The sequence below is a fragment of the Urocampus carinirostris genome, chromosome 20, assembly GCF_059441175.1.
Source record: "Urocampus carinirostris isolate Australia breed hairy pipefish chromosome 20, RoL_Ucar_1.0, whole genome shotgun sequence".
In the NCBI taxonomy this organism is placed as follows: domain Eukaryota; kingdom Metazoa; phylum Chordata; class Actinopteri; order Syngnathiformes; family Syngnathidae; genus Urocampus; species Urocampus carinirostris.
The window spans coordinates 24,622,494-24,641,483 of record NC_142368.1 but is presented as its reverse complement, the minus strand read 5'-3'; the positions used below and the strand labels follow the sequence as shown (position 1 = coordinate 24,641,483).

General features: G+C 40.2%; 1 protein-coding gene across 1 annotated transcript; it reads right to left on the bottom strand.

Moving 5' to 3' along the window:
- Nucleotides 1-1,978: 1,978 nt before the first annotated feature.
- On the bottom strand, nucleotides 1,979-18,583 carry parp1 (poly (ADP-ribose) polymerase 1). The gene is made up of 23 exons (XM_088325288.1): nucleotides 18,348-18,583; nucleotides 16,381-16,546; nucleotides 16,192-16,304; nucleotides 14,616-14,830; nucleotides 11,759-11,849; nucleotides 11,577-11,693; nucleotides 11,325-11,501; nucleotides 10,926-11,088; nucleotides 10,710-10,850; nucleotides 9,650-9,898; nucleotides 9,477-9,542; nucleotides 9,262-9,394; nucleotides 8,904-9,099; nucleotides 8,694-8,822; nucleotides 8,536-8,619; nucleotides 7,202-7,324; nucleotides 6,995-7,123; nucleotides 6,825-6,923; nucleotides 5,672-5,824; nucleotides 5,468-5,595; nucleotides 3,654-3,715; nucleotides 2,620-2,734; nucleotides 1,979-2,532 (listed from the first exon to the last, which is right to left on the bottom strand). Exons 1-23 carry the CDS (start codon nucleotides 18,468-18,470, stop codon nucleotides 2,451-2,453), a joined length of 3,054 nt encoding a protein of 1,017 aa, XP_088181414.1. The 5' UTR covers nucleotides 18,471-18,583; the 3' UTR covers nucleotides 1,979-2,450.
- Nucleotides 18,584-18,990: the final 407 nt, after the last annotated feature.

Here is an 18,990-nt window from a genome sequence, read left to right as displayed (position 1 = left end):
TATTTAAAAAAAAATAAAGAGGAAAACAACTTGACTACTTGTTCACTTAGCAGGTTGATTACTCTCTTGACCCTTATTGGTTGGTACATCACATCTTTGATAAAATATTTTTTTTTTACAACACAGTATTGTAGTGACAGAATTACAAAACAAATACTTTAACTACATGTAATTTAGGATAAAGTATTAATATCCTTTTCTTCTTGTCAATAAACAAGGTCCATACACATTTTCATGGCATTATGTCAGAACTTTGAGATTTTCAAAGCCATCCTTTTCAATTTCCAGTGTGAATCATGTAATTCGCAGACCCACAAATCTAACTGCAATTTACATATGCAATTTTGAATATCATGTGTATTAAGACATATCTTTACATCTTGAGTAAATCGCCTGAATTGGTGGATCTGAACGATACGTGTGTAAATATGCTCGAGATCTCTCCCCATATAGGTGTTGGGTAAAAATGACTAACATTTACATTTTTTGGTTGCAGGAAGGTTATCCCATTTCAATTTACCATTGGGGATTGCTACCCTAATTTTTCGCATGTCCCCAAATAAATGTCCATAACTGATACATAATCCTTGCACTAATACACGTTGTGTCCCGACGGATCACCACCTTATCGTGGTGGGGCACTTTGCGGGTCTCCATGACCCCTAGAGCTATGTCGGCGGGAGTCTCGTACTCCTGGTAGGGTTACCCAAGCCGAACAGGTCGAAGGGTAGAGTCCAGACTAAGAGTGATTCCAAAAGCTGGTGGCGGCACGCTTTGAGGCGGTTTCCTACAGACCTGGATCCCGTTAGCCGCCTGCAGTTGTAGAAAGATGCCGGTCGTCTAGGGTTTCCCTTCCCACTGGAACCATCTTCTTTACAATCAAGATAGTGGCGTTGGGGAAAGTGCACCCCTTACGCCACTTTAAAAACCATCATTGCGCAGGTATCCTCTTTTACCTGAGTCTCAGACCACAATCCAGGATCAGACTGTTCAAACATCAGCAGACTCACAAATAAAAGAAGATGGTCATCATCGAATCGATGGACAACCCCAACGAACGAAAACACATTATATAGTGCCCCGTTTGGGTTTTGCATGCACCTGTCCTCTTGGGCACGACCCAAAAGGGGCGATGACGCTTTATAGAAAAATGCCATAGAAACTAATGCTAGCTGTCATTAATCACTAAGGAAGAACCATCGCAGTGGCCTAATGAAGACATCAGAAAGCATTATCTGAATCATTTTGATGCAGACTTGAGAAGCATAGTAACAATTTGAAGCATTTTCAAGCACGTTACCCAATATTCAAGCACTTTTCATTAGTTGATAACAATTTAAAATGTAATTATTTTCAAGTATTTTAAGCACCCATACAAACCCTGCATAAGTAATTGGTGATTGATACTGTGAGCACTTACTTTTGGTCCTTTAAAACAGAAAATATAGGAGCACTATTTAAAAAAATCCCTATGTGGATGCAAATACATTTCATAGCCATTATAGTAATGTTTTAAGAGACTGTGTGTATTAATTAGTGCCTTTTCTTTAGTCAAGTCATTTTTATTTGTATAGCCCTCAAGTGGTTAAAATAAAATAAAACCAATACTGATTTGAATAATACACCAAAATACATGAACTAGCATTTAAACCTGCATTTTAAAAATACTTCCAAGTTGAAATATTGGCTTTTTTTTTTCCACATAAGATGATCCCCACCCAGGGGGAGTCAACATATATTGGCTATGGTCCCCGGAAAAAAGCTTGGCTAAAAAAATAAGAAAAATGGTGCAGTTCAAAATCAGAGTTTGTATACTTCCTGGTGCTTTTTGGCACTTGGTTATGGTTGCACAACACAATAGCATCACAGCTAGTGGCAAAATAATTCACAATGTACCTTTAAAGGAAAAATAGAGGACATTACACATTTTTTAAATTTTTGAACCAGAGTGTCCAAGACAATCAACACAGGACATTGCTGTCTTGCAACAACATTTTATTTATTTTTGATAAGATGCATGAAGAAACATAACAAATGTGAATATATACATTTCGCAACAGGGTTTCGTACACTAATCTAAAAATTAAAGGCAGGCCTTGTGTTGGTCACAAACTATTCTATAAACAAGAGGAAGGGAACTATTTGTTCTCTAAGTGTTTATTATACAGTATATGACAACCTCTTATGAGTACAATTGAAGCAACTCAAATGATGTACTGTGTGTGTGTTTGGTTGGCAACTAGAACTGATTATCCACTCTTCCCCTAAATCTAGCTTCCTAATAGTCATATTTTAAAAAAACAAAATGAAAACATTTAACCTGAAAGACAAATTTTTCAAGTACCTAACAGGATATGAACAAGACTGTTAAGTATTAAACCTTCTGAAAAGTAGCATAAAGTGACAAAAGAATCTCAGAATGAAAGCGACGAGGCTGTTCTTTTCGAAGCTCACCACAAGGTTGTTTGGTAATTGAACTTGATCTTCAGAAGGTACTTGAGGTTAATTTGGGCTACATCATATACGATATATCTGTGGCCATGGCTCAAGAAAACAGACGAGATAACAAATATAATAATAATGGCGCCACTAATGTGCCAGAATTTTATGAAAGGATACTCGTTGTACAGTAGACTGGTGTCGTCAATGTTGGTGTTGGCACCTTTTCCCAGAGGCACTTCCACACCATCCAGAGTAGTAGTTGCACTCGATTCGGGAGCGGTTCGACCCAAACCTGCAAGTTAAGACCATGACAGATTTTTTTCCCAGCTATGCTTTGACTTCCTTGGAGAAAAAAAGGTCATCCTCAAAAGAAAAATATTTTGGAAGACCCTTTTGGGTTATTAACAACATTATACTTTTTCTACTATTTTCTACTTTATTTTGTCAATAGTCTGTTTCATAAAATTATATTTTGATACATCTGCCATTTAATGCACTTGCTATAAAAACATTGTGAATGTATTTTCAAAATGGGGAACATTAAATTCAATATTTATCGGGGTTGATTTTTCCCTTCTCACAAAACTAAGGTATTTTGAGAACTTGGGAAAAAAAAAAATAATTTTACAACTGGATTTTCTTAAGAATATTTTTTTTTGTATTTCACCACTTTATAGTTTAATTAAATAAGGATTCTGTTGATATGTTTCCCCATGACTAACAATTGAAAAAAAAAAAAAATCAGTTGTAGTGAAGTTGTAGAGTCAGACTTTGTCATAACAATTAAATTAATAAAAAAACAACTAAATTATTGCAAATTTCCTAACTGTTTGCTCATACAGTACTACAGATCTGAAGTTGGGAACCTATTGCTCTTTTCATGAGTATATATGGCTTGGAGATAAAATTCGACTGCAGCACATTTCTCTATGGTATTCCAAAATCATTAACATACTCACAACATTGCATATTGCCTTGCAATAACATTTTCCTAAAAATATTGCAATTAATAAAATGAAAACATTTTAAGATATCAAACTGTCTTTGAAATAGTTTAAAAATGTTGGTAGTATTTTTTAAAAAGCTTATTCTTCAAACTCAAATGTCACGTAAATATTTTTACAATTTTCTTTTGTGCCAACAGGTAAAAAAAAAAAAAAAAAGATTACCCGTTGTAAAAAAAAAAAGCAAAAATAGTAACTTATTTGCACCTTTAACGCTGTGTTTGCCCTTTGGTAGTTTGGTGATGTGGGAGGCCTTCTTCAGTTCATGCCTGGAAGAGAAATGTCAAGAAAAATCATTACTGCATATCAGCGTTCCTACAGCTCAAATCAAGTTAAATTCAAGACTTTTAAAGAATTTTAAATGCCTTTTAAAATGTACACACAAAAAAATTAAAAAATATATATTTTTTTATACAAGTATACAATTACTTCTTGCACACAATACATCGTGCCAAGGAACATCTTACCTGGCACGGCCTTTAGCCAAGGCGAAAAACATTTGTCGGACAGCCACTTCTCATAAAATTGACACCTTCCCATGGTCCAAAGTAAACGCCTCTGTCCGAAGTGGCTATGTATAATGCGGGTACAACTAAGGCACGTATCTGCTCTGAAAATCCCAACCGGAACCACATCACCGTTTTGGTAGCTCAGTTATTGTGCGATAGATGTAAGCTATGTGTGAATGTTGGGAAGAGTAAGGTGATGAAGTGTTCACGTGATGGAGAGGGCATGGGGTTAGAAATAAGGTTGCATGGACAGGTGCTGGAAGAAGTTGAAAGCTTTAGGTACTCGAGTTGTGATGTGGCTGCAGTTGGTGGAAAGCAGTGTGAGGTATTGCAAAAAGTGAATCAGGAAAGCAAGGTTTTGGGTGCTCTGAGGAGAGTGATGAGCAACAAGAGTATGAGTATGGATGTTAAGAGGGGACTGTATGAGAGTGTGATTGTGCCAACTGTGTTGTATGGTGCAGAGACTTGGAGCCTGAACACAGATTTGAGAAGGAAATTAAATGTATTTGAGATGAAGTGTTTGAGGAGTATGTTAGGAGTGACAAGATTGGATAGATTGAGAAATGAAATTGTGAGAGACAGAACTGGAGTAGTAGTGGAACTGAGCAAGCGTGTGGATAAGAGAGTACTCGGTTGGTTTGGACACATGGAGAGGATGGATGAGCAGCGAATGTTGAAGAGGATCTACAGAGCAGAAGTCAATGGAAGGAGACCAAGAGGAAGGCCGCGATTGACGTGGATGTATAGTGTTATGAGTGCACGGCAGGAAAGAGGTCTAAATATAATGGAAGCTAGAGCTCTTTTTGGTAATAAGGAGTGGGGAGGTGTTGTGAAAGGATAGTGGGATTGTGGACTCGTTCTAAAGGATGGGCTGGGCACCCTTATGATGTGGCAGGGGTAAACCAGTGAAAGCTGTCAGGCCCTGCTGTTGAACAGAAGAGTGTGTTATGTCACCCTGACCCGAGTGACACGGCCGCTTTCTTGTGTCCCGTTTCATCTGGAGGGACGAAAGCATGACCAACTTGGGTGCCGAGGTGCCTAACTTGTTTGGGTGATTGGGCATTTGGGTTGGCCATGGTCCAAAAATGTTTGTGTGTCCCTCTTGAGGGATATGACCAAGGTAGATAGATAATAAATAATATACTGGTGATATAGGTAATAATGAAAAAAAAAAAATCAAAAACAATTTATTGTAACTTTGACGTAGGCATCAATGGCAGACACTTGTACACCATTTTGTTTTTTTAAGGAATAATTTCCTTATTCGACTCGGTTGTTGTCATCATTTTCCACTTTTCCTCCTTATCACTAATCATCATTTTGGGCAAATAGGCAATAAAACACGCTACATCACAATAAAATATGGTCCTCCTCTCACACGATCGGGACGGTGCCGATTAAAAGAAAGGAAAAGTATTTCATACTTTAAAATTCAAGTTACATGCGAGTATATGGGGTAGTTTTTATCCCTTTTTAAGATTTGGGTGCAATTTTTTTTTTTAAATCACTCACATATTTCCGAGGGCGACTTCGGCAAGCAGAAGAAGGCCGACAGGGTCCGACTGCGACGTATGACAGTAGTTGGCGCTCTTGGACACCATGTCGGCAAAGTACACACCTTTGCCAAACATGTAACCAGTCTAGAAGCACAACAAATAAAAACTGATTTAAAGCAATGTATGGTTGAACAAACACATCATAGAATTAAATTCTGACCACTGGGGCTTCAGGTGGGGCGATACGAAGTCCCTGAGACAGGATGCCAGCATAGTTGGTTGTCCGCGAGCCGTGCCACAGCAGCTGGCGGTTGTGCAATTCCTCGAAGGACAGGAATCGCTGGCGCTCTCCTTCGCGGTTGATTTTGAATATCTAAAAGCCAGTTCAATCAAGAAGATATTGCATTCTGAATTTTAACCCTAGGGATCGACCGATATGGGGTTGTCAGGGCCGAAACAGATTAGTAATATTAAGAGGTGGTCGATAACAGATATTGAGCTGATATTAATTTGCTGGAACAGCTTAAAAATTAGCGTATTTTTTTTAGATGCAAAAACAAAGAATAGTTGTTATAAATTCAAATACAACTTTAATAGCTCCATGAAGCCTTTCACAGTAAATGAATTAGAATTTCAACACAACTAAAATGAGTAATCTTTCACTTAAACCAAAAACGGTGCAGAAAATAAAAATATGTCAGCAGCAACTTTTACAATGGTACACAAAAACTTAAATAGCTCCCTGATTTTTTTTCTTTTACAATGAATAAAAATGTCAATACATCCAACATGACTTAACTTACAACAAAAAGTGCATCGAAATTTTAACAGAGCTGGTGAATTGAAAAGTGTGAGCACTCGTTTTATAGAGCCAGATTGACGAACTAATGTTATGGTAACAGTTAATCACTTTAGCTTGCTTTTTATGCTTTCTCTTTATCACAAACACACGCTTGATTGACGAACTAATGCTATGATAAAAGCTAGTATCAGTCTCCACTTAAACGTGCTTCCCTAAAACAAGTTAACTACACTTTTTATGCCATCGCTTTATCGCAAACACGCTTTTCTTTAACAGACACAGGCATGTCAGGAAGAGTGAGCTGACGCTCTAACGTTATTTATTATTCCTGCTTCAGTGGCTCCACCCCCTGTTGCTTATCCAATCAGAAGGCGCAGATCGGGTAGCGAGGAGAGAGTAAGTGGGGAGGAGCAGGAGCGTGGGAAAGAGTCTCGGCTGCATCTGAAACCTAATAATCGGCCAGTCTAATACATAAAAACGCAGATACCAATATCCGTCAAATTCCCAAATATCTGTGCCAATAATTGGCATGACCGATAATCGGTCAACCTCCATTTTAAGGACGACTTACCTCTTGTACTTCTAGGGTGTATGTGTTGTGGGTGGCTGCGTGCGTGTTCTTCACATATTGCAAAATTATGTCTGCCTCCTGCGTGGATTTGTCCACAACCTGGGAAACAAACATGTTGATGTAAAATATCATGTGACATAAAAAAGAAACTTAATCCAAATGTGCCCGACCTCAATCGTAGTCTTCAGTTTCTCGTAGTTGATATCAATGGGATCACTCTCGTTGTCCTGAGCGCCACCTCTCAGCAGACTGTAAGCCACTTCAATATCCAACAAGTTGTCCAGCATCTGAACTTTAGCCTGGATGGTGAAACAGAAGCTTCTTTACAACTGCACTGGCTTTGATGAGCGGAGAAGGCGATGGAGGCCTGTGCATACCTGTATGTATTCCAGGTTGCTGAGCAGCGGCGGTTTCTTCATGCCGAAGTCATGTGGGATCAGTGTGTAGAAGCGATTGGACAGATCCAAAATGTGGGCCTCAGGCACATTGGCAGACACAGCCTAAATCGAGAAAGCACTTAACAAGCGTTTTGGCAATTTATTTTTACTTTTAAGGTAATCACAACTCTCTGTATTTTGTTTCAACAAATAAACAGAAATGGTCTTAATCTTGTCTTTTTCTACAAGTAATTATTCAGAGTAAGAGTGACATTTTTCCAGTTTTATCTACTTTTTTAACCATTTCTAAAAATCTAATTCTTAATGAGTTGTATTATTTGAACATGACATTTATAAATACATAAGTACAGTAATCCTTCGCTATAACATGGTTTACTTTTCACGGCCGATTTGAAAAATGTGGAGACATAATTTAGGTTAGAAAATGAAATCACTAAATTCTAATTATTGGAAGCTGTAGTTCTTAAATTGAATTAATAGTCAGGGATCAGAATGGAGATTTTCATTTTCAGCTGAAATAGCCAGGGTCCAGGGCCAACCGGTGGCTGCCGATTTTAAATGTGGATCCGAGTGCATAATTTGATCGCCGGCAAGCTATTTTTGCTTTGTGCTTGTTCATTTTAGCATGATCGATCAGTGCCACACAACCTCGCGTACCATAATTGATCAGATCGACACAGTATAGACACTTTGCTTTCCCTGGAACATCACACTTTGCAATGAACTGGCTCAAAGTTTCTGTAACTTCCTCGATCTTTGCGCCGATTTTAACGTTGACTGTGACAGTCTTCTCCAGCCATGACCACTTAAATTTATTCTTGATTCCTTTATCAATCTCGGAGACAAAAGCCTCATCTTCTTTTCTTAGTATTTTCATATTTAATTTTTCAAACACTCATTTCACCGTTTGAAAAGACCGGAAGGAGCGCCATGTTTGAGAAAGCCAATGCTCTGAACAAAAGCTCCGCTGATTGGTTATCAGCGAACCTATCGACCAATGGTCTAAATGCTAACTTGGGGTGATGAAACAGTCACGTATCATACCTCACCCCCCCAAAATATTTTCTCATCGAATTTAGACGATTTACGGGAATGACCTTTGGGGTTCAAAAACAGCGGAAATCCGCGGAAAATTCTGATCCCTGAATAGTGTAGGAATACTGAATTTGATGTTTAAACAAAGATTAAAAATCATAACCCTCAAGAATTGTAAAAGAAAAAACCTTTCTCAGTCTACGTAAATTTGCAAAGCTTGACCTTAAACAACATTCACCTACAAGACAATCACATCACATGTGTTTATGGCAACCGACCTGCTGCACTTCAGTGAGAAGAGCATAAGCACTCTGAATTTGCCTCTTGCTCAGTTTTCCGAGCGGCATCTTCTGGAGGTCAATCTGAGTCCACAAAGAAAACTCTTACAGAAACTTGTCAGTTTTTACTGTCGCAAAAATAAAAGTGCAAAGCTGACCTCAAACTCCACCATGGCCTTTTTCATGCTCTCCACATCAAAGATGAGTTTGATCAGATCCTGGACAGGCTTCGCCAGTTTGGACTTTGTTCCTGCAGTGGCTGTCAGCCTCTTCACGGCTTCTTCGTCCTGCCATTACCAACCAAAATCAATAGTGCGTTCGAGTGTAAAAAGGTGTAATTGTGTTTTTCGTGAAGGATGGGTAACAACCTGTCCATAGTCGATCTCCAGTGGATAAAACTTGTTGGGGTACTTGGTGAAGTTAGTTGTGCCCCAGTCATTGCCCGTCTTCTCCTTGTACACAGACAGGAAATTGTTGAGCGCGGAGTTCTTGTCACCAACTTTTTCCAGCTTGTTCCCACCGATTGTTGTACCCACGCGACCCCATGAACGGAACACCCAGTACCTGTCAGAAAGGAAAAATGGTATGGGAAATGTTTGTGGTTAAGAAGTTAACAGAAAAAAACTAAATTTAAGCCTGGGCATTAAGGTATTCAGTCCACCAATTGTGTGGATGCAAATTTTGAAAATAAATCTAACAATGGCTCTTATATGACAATTGTGAGACCTCTTCTGCACATCATCCTCTAGCAGCTGCAATTTGTAGTAGGAGTTGGTCCCCCGTGTGATGTCCACCAGGCCCAGTGTTGCACTGTACATTCTACCATTCTGCTCCAAAACATGAGCACTGTTCTCCAGACCTGTCAGCATAATAAGTGTTAATATTGAGTAATGAGTTCAGAAAAGTGGGAAAAAATACCCATACATTGGAAGTGATGCTACCTGAGTCTGGATCTACAGCAGCACCTCCTTTAACAGTCAATTTCATCTTCTTGGCTTTGCTTTTGCCTGCAATCAGGAAAAACTTTTTTTGTAAAAAAAAAAAAAAAAGTCCTTAACAGCCAATAGCGTGGCAAAGATTGTAGTTTGGGGTACCTCCCCAACAAGCATTTTACCTTCTTCCTCCTTCACTCTGCCTGTGCTCTTGGAGGCAGCCATGGATCCCGACTTGGATGGCGCAGGAGCAGTGGCCATCTGGGCCTCCACTTTAACCTCAGCCCCCCATGGGGAAATAGCGTGCAGAGAAATGAGCTCCTGGAGCGCTTTGCCAGACGACTTGACATCAGTGAGGAAATCTTCTGCGACCACTCGCAGACCCACGTCTTTGGCCTCCTCCATTTTCTTACCCATCTTCTCCACTTCCTCTGTGAGCATCATGTCACACATTTATGCAACAAAAATAGACATAATGCAAGACCAGGGTTCCCCCAGAATTTTGCCATTCAAATTTTAAGACTTTTAAAGACCTTTCCAAGACCACATCCAATGATATTTAAGACCTATCTCACACCTATTCTGGCACACAGACATGGGTGGCAGGCGCCAAGTCGTGAGACACCCGGCGCCTGATCCCACCTAACCACAATGCTGGGGACTTTAAAGATTCGCCCTGCGCTGAAGGAGCGGGCAAGGTATTGCGTACCCTGAGGCTGGCTGAGGTTTGGTCTGCTAGGGCAGCTGGACTGCGCTGGCACTGAGGGGGGACTGGCCCCAGACATAGCCACAGTCAAGCCTGGACTATGGATGGGACTGAAGCAACCGTGAGCAAGACTGCGTAGGGGTCGGGGATGGACCGATCCAGGCACCGAGGCGACTTGCTAGCTGCCGCGGTCGAAAGGAAGGACAGGCCTGAGTAAGCTACATTTTCCAGATTTCCGCATTTTTGAAAATTGCGGAAATCTGGATTTTCCGACCGACACATTGCATTTATCAGTCAAAGATTGATCAAGTCGGAGAAAATGAAAAACAATTTTATGACACAACGTTACATACTTTTGTTAGTTTACTTATTATTCAGTTATAAGCTCTAAAACACAGATAAGACATTTGAGAGTTAAATTTAAAACTAGCTGACAAAATTTAAGATCTTCTCAGGACAGTAATTTGCAGTTATCAGATTTAAGACAAGTTTACAAGACCACGCGGGAACCCTGGAGATGTGGCGGAGTTTCTTACTCTTGGTGCTGATGCAGAGGGAAGCCTTGGTGGCTGTGCCGCTGATCTTTCCTCCCAGCTCTTCCACTGCTGCTTTGAGTTCATCCTTATTCTTAGTCATTTTGCCCACAGTCAACACCTTCATTCCAGTAAGAGGTTTATCTGATGCATGTATGTATAAAACGCAGTGTTAAGACCACTGATCCCCTTGCATGATGTTCCACTTTGGAAACTCACCCGGGGGTCCACCTTCTGGTAGCTTCTTAGCAGGGGCACTGGATGCACTGGCCAGTGGCTCAGCTTTTATGGCAGGCTGGCTAGGAGCGGGTGCTTCTTTTGGATACACTCGGTCCTGACGCTTAAACTTGAACTTCTTTAGGAAAGGAACCTCGTGGAACTCCTAATATGTGAAGGTTTTAATAACATGTCAAGATGTGGTAAAAACTAATGGAAGAATATATCTTAAGATAAAAAAAAAAAAATAGCTTGTACGATATGCTCCTTTAGAGAGTTGTGCAAGAAGTGGCCTCTTTGAAGCCAAATGCTTTAAATTAAAACACTTTTCTGCACGTTCACTGAGAAAGAAGTGGGAGTGAAGAGAACCAGGCCCCTCCATAAACTTTTTTGTGGCGATACCTTGGGGGTGAGCCAGTCGCTCCGTGAGGGTTTTGTGGTCTTGAAAACACACTTTGTCCAGGCTGAAATGTTCCCAGTGCAATAATAGGCGTCACCCTTGAACACCAACTGGCCAAAGCACTGCTTGCATCGCTCCAGAGCACCAAAAGCCATGCCGTCCCCCAAGCAGTCCAGCACCTGTCAATGAAACTATGCATTTGATTCAAGTTTTCACTGTTGGTTTTTACATTTCAATTGTTGCAACCCACTCACGTTGGACTCTCCCGACGGCACCTCCTGGGCATTTGCAATGAGCAGCTCCTTCATGTCGTTGACGGAACAGTACTTTCTGAGTTTGTCTTTAATTCCCCAGATAAGCTGGCTTTGGGTCTGTCATGAAACAAATACATTTAAGATATAATCACAGCCAACAGAAAAAGTAGATTCAACGTTACCTTTAACTGCTCTTCTAGTTTTTTATCTTCCTCTTCGTCCTCCTTCTTCATTTTCTTTGAGACTCCATCCACTTCTTCATTTTTTCGCTTTCTGGATGAGAAGACAAGCATTTTTCACTCCCATTTGCAAAGGGAAACACAGATGTAAAGATATATCATGGCTCCTTTACATAAGAGCTACTCTAGTAGTTTCAAGAAATTCGAGACACGAGCAGTCTTTCGAGCAAAAATCTTGCCCACAACATGAGGAAAAAAATGTAAATTATGAGAATTTCCAAAATCTCAAGACCGCTCCCACGAGCATCAGCTCGTCCCAGTTAGCACGTAAATTTTCGTCATACAGACCTGATACCGCAAACGTGTTTTTTTTTTATAGTGCTCCCTCACTCCTCCACCACCACTCTTACACTTCCATTAGCAGGGACCTACTTCTTCCAACATAAGTGCTCAAAATAAAGTTATTTTGTTAATATCACCTTATTACTGTTCATTATGTTCAATTGCTATTTGAATGTGTTTTAGTTATTGGGAAATCCTTTAAAAGAAATTGTTGGTTAACTACTAAAATTTTAAATGTTGTCAAGTCATGTTTACATGTATAGCCCTTAATTACAAGGAGTCTCAAAGGGCTGCACAGACCACAGACTAATGACACTATCCCCTGATCTAAAATCTACATGAGGGCAAATACTACACAGATATTGTCAAGATAAACTATAGGTTATTAATATTTTATAGAAAAGAAGTGTGTTTTAAGCTTTAAACATTTCCACTGAGGTTGCAGATCGAATCTCAGGGGGAAGAGCATTCCACAGCACCGTTGTAGAATATATCTACCGTAGTATCAAAATTATGTATCAACTACCCAATTGAAACAACATATATCCTCTAAAATGTTATTTGTCTGTGTGTGTGTGTTATCCATTAACCACTGGGGTTGTAGGGGCACCATTTCCTATAGTGTGTCTTAGGTAAGTACAGCTTGGTGGCGCCCATCCCTCTCCAGGCCTTATTTTAAAATCCGATTCCGAAATGTGAAATGAGATGTGAGGGCGAAGCATCACGCACACAGAGAAACAACATGAATCTTGAGATATAAACAGCTAATACATACACAATATAAACATTCCCACATTAAAAAAATTCAAACATGTTGCAAAATGCGAGAGAATATAAACTTTAAGATCCTGCATCAATGAATCCTTTGTTTTGTAGCTATTTTGGGTTAACTTGGATTATTTTGGGAGGCTGGGAACGAATTGATTTTTTTTCAGTTATTTCTTATGGTAAAATTTGTGAGAAAATTCTAGGTATGAGCTCAATCCAGGAACTAACTAATTACCGTAAATTCCGGACTATAGAGCGCACCTGATTATAAGCCACACCCACCACATTTTAAGAGGGTAACCGCTTTTGTACTGCACCTGTATGTATATGTATATATATATATATATATATATATATATATATATATATATATGCGTCCACATTAAAACATGTAACACAATACACACAAAATTAACCCAAACCCGACTTTGTGTCCCGCGATTGTAACTGAATATAAAGTACACAGTCCAAAAACCACAGCCACCAAAATGAACGGAAAATGATACCGGTACTTAAGGTTTGATGCAGACCTGCCGAGTCCGGGTCCTGTTGAAAATAATCCAAGGGAAAAAAAGTGTACATTTCCAAAGGTAAGGGTGGGAAAAATATATATCCACTATTGTCCGCTGCGTCCGCAAACACGTCTCACCTTTACTCCACTTCCCGTCAGCCCCCGTTGTTTTCACCCTTTCTTTTTGATTCGCCCGTGGAAAACATATCAGAGTAAGTCTCTAAAATAAATACATTACAAAAATATACAGTTGCAAATACATATTATACATGGTTACACATATTTACAAAGAAAGACGGTACACTGAGAGAGTTTTCAAAGCTTTAATATTATAACTTTCATCCCAAACCGTGCCTGTGAAGGGTAGCAAAACGCTACTAGCAACACGCTTGCTACACAGTAAACGTGTCTGTTAAAAAAACATACCGTACTTGTAGAAATCACGGTACACTGTCCTCATCCTTCTCCTTATAACGACGTCTTCATAGTCGTCTTCCCCAGTAGGGGAAAGAGACTTTGTCATATAGACGTCGTCCCTTATTCAAAAACACGCTAGCAACACGCTCGCAAAGTAAAATTTACGTGCAGTAGCTCTGTTTCCTTCTTTATCAGACTGCTCGATTGCTTTTAGCTTGAGAGCTGCGTCATGTGCCTTTCTTTTTGCAATTTGCATGATGAGGGTATGTTGTTGCAGTCTTCCTCAGCACATATATTCCACCGGTCTCAATCTTACCTTTTGTACTCGAGCGAAACTGGCGGCTGTTAGAAAAATTACATAAATTGGCCGCATCACTGAATAAGCCGCAGGGTTGAACATTCGGGAAAAAAGTAGCGGCTTATAGTCCGAAATTTACGGTACAAAAGTAGAAGGCCACTGCTTACATGTGACAATGAAATGTGCCAAAACGGGAGGTATGATTTTAGTTTACAAATATGAATTTGAGAAAGAAATTGAGCCAAATACTCCAATACTAAACAAAATCATAGCTGCTGCTATTATTCTTCATACTTACGAAATTGTTTTCTAAATGTCTGAAGTCATTTCTCAACATTACCGTTTATTTTTAAAAATTGATTTTTCTTGTTATGTACTATAATTTGCCCAATATCAACACAATTTCTTAAGTTTGCCATTAATTGCAAATGCCCTCTTTTGAATTACAAGTGTATTATTTATTTGTATTATTTCTTTTTTAAACAAACTTATTTTAAAGTGTTGTAAATTGGGTCCGTTCTTACCCTTCTTCTTTGACCGCCGGGAGTCTCTTCTTGAGCTCCTCCTTGTCTTCAGCCCTCAGCATGTTAAAACCCTTCAACTGGGCACCGTTGTACTCAGGCTTGAAGTCCAGCTCCTCTCTGCGACCCACAAAACAGGCTGTGTGGTACCAGCGGTCAATCAGACCCAGCTGAGGCTTCTCCGGGTCCACAGTCTTCTTCGATACACGAATCTGATCCTGAGGATTAAGAAAAAAGGCCAATGTGATTTAATCATTAAGGCCATTCTGCACGGTTGTCAGCAATAAACTACTGAGACCTCTCGCTACTTGGCGCTTCGTCACTGGTTCACTCCTTTGCAGATTTTGAATTGAACTTATTTACTCTTTATTGTCATTGGTATTGTATTGTGCATTGTGTTGTTACACAGCACTGTGTGGGGACAGATTAGGGAGGGCGCTCTGTTGGGTAGGTATGACTGTCTGTGTTTGTGACTGTGATAGGCTGGTGTGACCATTTGTGTGCACAATTGTGATTGACTGACAGCATACCCCAGAATCAAAACAAACTGGGAAGCACCACGACCACAAGCTTTCAGGGACTTGATACACTGTAGAGAAATTCATCAGTTTAATCAGACTCTGAGTAAAGACATTGTGATGATTACCAGCGGGTGCTTCGTGGATTATTATAGAGTTCTAAAAGCTACTCGGGCGGCACCTGGGAGAAGGCAAGAGCGGTGCTGCTGCTCTGGCCTACTGCTAACGGCTAGGCTAACAATTCTTTGAAGCCAAGGCTGTGGACCCTGTATTTTGCCAACGTCAGGTCCGTTAGCCATGAGTTGGACGACCTGGAACAACAACTCATGAGAAAACTGCTACATTTCGAACGGTTTTACTTTAATCAAAGCAGATATCTGTCCGTCACGACTACAGCTAGCTTTTGGCAGCTCGTGACATTGAAAATAAATCAATTAAATTAAATCAGAATCTAAAGGAAAGTTAGAAGAACGCGAAGAAGTGCTGATCACCAGCAGGTGCTTCGTGGATTATTATCATGTTCCAACTCAAGAGTATTGCTTCTTGTCTGGCCTACTGACAAAGGCTAGGCTAACAACTCTCTGAAGCCACCTCTGTGGACCATGTATCTTGCCAACCCCAGGTCCATGAGACATGAAACGGATGACATAGAGCCACAACTCGCGGGAAACACTACATTCGGGATGGTCTTATTTTAATCATCGCAGAGATCAGTCTCCAATTGAAGACACCCGATGCTAGCGTGCAGCTAGCCGGCTGCTCTCTAAATTGCTTTCTTACACTGAAAGAAGCCCTCCAATTTTGTTTTACCTTTGTATAATGACAATAAAACAATTGAACTGCAATTGGGTGTTGTGTTGTATTATTTTTAAATCTACAATTGTTATTTTTTTTTGTTACAGTCGTATACTTTCAGTTGGTAAAGTCATCTCGAGGTAGGTGGGACACTACTTTGTACAATTTCACTTTTCGCGGGTGGTCCTGGTCCCCATTAACTGCGAGTACCGAGATATCTAATAATGGGCAAAATCCAACAAACTAGTGTTGTTGTGAGACCAAACCTTTTCTATTTTTATCTCGCAGCCTTTACAAGTGCTGCGGTTGGACTTGGCATATTCCACTGCAAATCCGTTGAGCGTCTTTTCACCTCCGGCGTCGTTCTTTTTTCCACCATCTGTCAGAAAGATAAGACCTAACATCAATAGTTGAGCATATTTGGGAAATTCTGAGACATTCAAACAGCGACTGACCTCCGTCAACAGCTCCACCAGTTTCGATGGCCTTCTTGACTTTTTCTTGATCTTTCCAGCGAAGGTCGGAGAAACCGTCAATTTCGGAGGGTGACTGAGCATCCGCTTTCAGCCAAAAGCAGGAGAAGTGATGCCAATGTGGCACTTTGCCATCAAACATGGGCGACTAACACATGGAAAGAAAGCAAAGTCAAGTTGACAAAGAAAATACAGAAAACAACAACATTATGTGTATATATTTGAGAGAATGTCACAATAATGTAATCCCATCTTTATCTCGGTTAATGGGAAATAAAACCCGCAGCCGCAAAGGTGTAGTTCATTTTAGGCGGGTCAGAACCGCCTGCTTTACGACAATAGGGCCTTCTGCTGATCTCTGCTCGCAGCAATATGGGATCGGGGATAATGGATGGAGCAGCACAAGAGCACTTCATTTTAGGCGGAAATAGAGGCCAAATAAGAGATGCCAGGCCAAACTAAAGTGCGCTCTGCTGACCCCCACTCACAGCAATATGCAATTCGGGATAATGGCTGACAGAATATTTTTCAACCCGCAGTGGAATCAGGCAAAAAGTGCAAAGCAGTGAGGGATTACAGTATATTAATTATGTAAGTAATTACATCTAATTATGAACTAGTATTAAAATGATGCCATTTTGAAAAGGGAAAACCTACATTAAAAAGAAATTTGAGGGTCTTGCCTCCCAAAATGCACTTTCAACAAGACAGATTTGCAAGTTCAAATTCAGAGTTTCATATAAAAAACAGAGTAAGCAATTTTAAGCACATGCATTCATCACCAGTTAACCACTGGTCAAACTTTCAGTCACAGCACGCAAGTAAAGAAAAAAAAAGGTACCCTCTGAAAATAATATACTGTATGAGATTTTTCTGTGACTTAATAGTCGGATTTTACACGCTAGTTGCGATTTCCCCAGAAAATTTGAGAAGCCTAATAGGCAGGGATGGGGATAAACCTGGAATGTGACTTGACTGGGGCAAAAGTTTAGCAAAAGGAAGTAGTGCATGGTTGGAAAACTTAACAGATGGAGAATCTAATTTGCCTCACCCGAGGGCAGCTTATATTTCTGCAATTTGGGGTGCAAAAAGGAGAGCAAGTAGTATGGATGTCAATTGGACATTCTGTTGCACTCATTGGTAGGGGGACTCAAAAGCTTGGTGGTCAGCCAGGTTAATAAAAAGGAGGAAATCCTGGATTTGACAGTTTCCCCCATACAAACCTTTCATCCCAGCCTCAACACATGATACAAAGTAAGGTTGTCCTCCTAACAGTTCATTTAAAGAATAATGTGTTGCTTATCAACGCAGGTTAACCAACTAATTATTTAAGCCAAACAAGATGCATTACAGGTTAATTGGCCCTAGGTGTGAATGAGCGAGTGAGTTGTCTGTCCCTGTGTGCCCTGCGATTGGCTGGCAACCAGTTCAGGGTGTCCCCTGCCCACTGCCGATGATTGCTGGGATGGGCTCCAGCACCCCCGCGACCCTACTGAGGATAAGCGGTGCGGCTAGTGAGATGAGAATGAGATGAAGATGTGATAGAAGTCTGACTACCCGTTCCATACCCCCGCCGCACAAGTGCTTTGAAGACAAGTGGCAGTTAATAACTCAAAAAAGTAGAATATATCTACTGCAGTTCAAACTTATGAATCAGCTACTCAATTGAGATAACATAAATAACTTAAAATGCTATTTACTTATTGTATTATCTGGTCCAAAATGTGCTTCGAGATGAGGAAAAAACATCATGCACACAAACGACGCGATTCATGAGCTATTAACGGCTTTTAACTACACGATGTGCACATTCCCACAATATAAAACTTCAACATATTCCAAAATGTAATAGAATGTACACTTTATAAGAAGATCACTAGTCAAATAATCCCCATTCGTAGTTAGCCACTTAGCTCAAGTGTGTCAAAGAGAAGCAAAGCCGACACTACCTGCACCATGATGGCCATACGTAGCGAATCTTTGGGGATGCTATCCTTGCATTTCTTGCATGATGCACGCCCGCTTTTGGCGTATTCGGCCTTGTACAACTTATCTTCTTGAGAGTCTTCCATATTTGCGTTGTTTTTAGGGGGAAAAGTGACGGAGAAGATTACAAAAGGGGCAGAAGTTTGTTGAGCAGACAACAATCAGAGGTGCGAAGCCCGCGTGCTGGCGAGCTCAGAGACAGGACGGAGCAAAAGTAAGGGCTCACTCTCTCTCACTCTTCATAACCGGGGGAAAAAGGAGAACGTCTACCAGAATTTGATAGATCATTTCTATAAAAAAATTGATCTATTACAATAATTGTAAAACATAAGCCTTAAAATCGGTAAGAATAACAATATTATATAAGTGATTGACTTAAATCTATTCAGTAGTTCATCTAAAGAAAATAGACGATTTAGTCAAGCTACAGACAGAACCAATCGAATATAGAGTAATAGTCCCTTTCGGCAACTAACCATGTGATTATCATGTTCCTTCTACATCACATCGAATTCATTTCATCAGCTCAGCGACGTGCTCTGCAGAACAGCCTTGATTGTTTTAATCAGTTGTGATGGAGAAATAACCCCCATCTAAAACCACTCT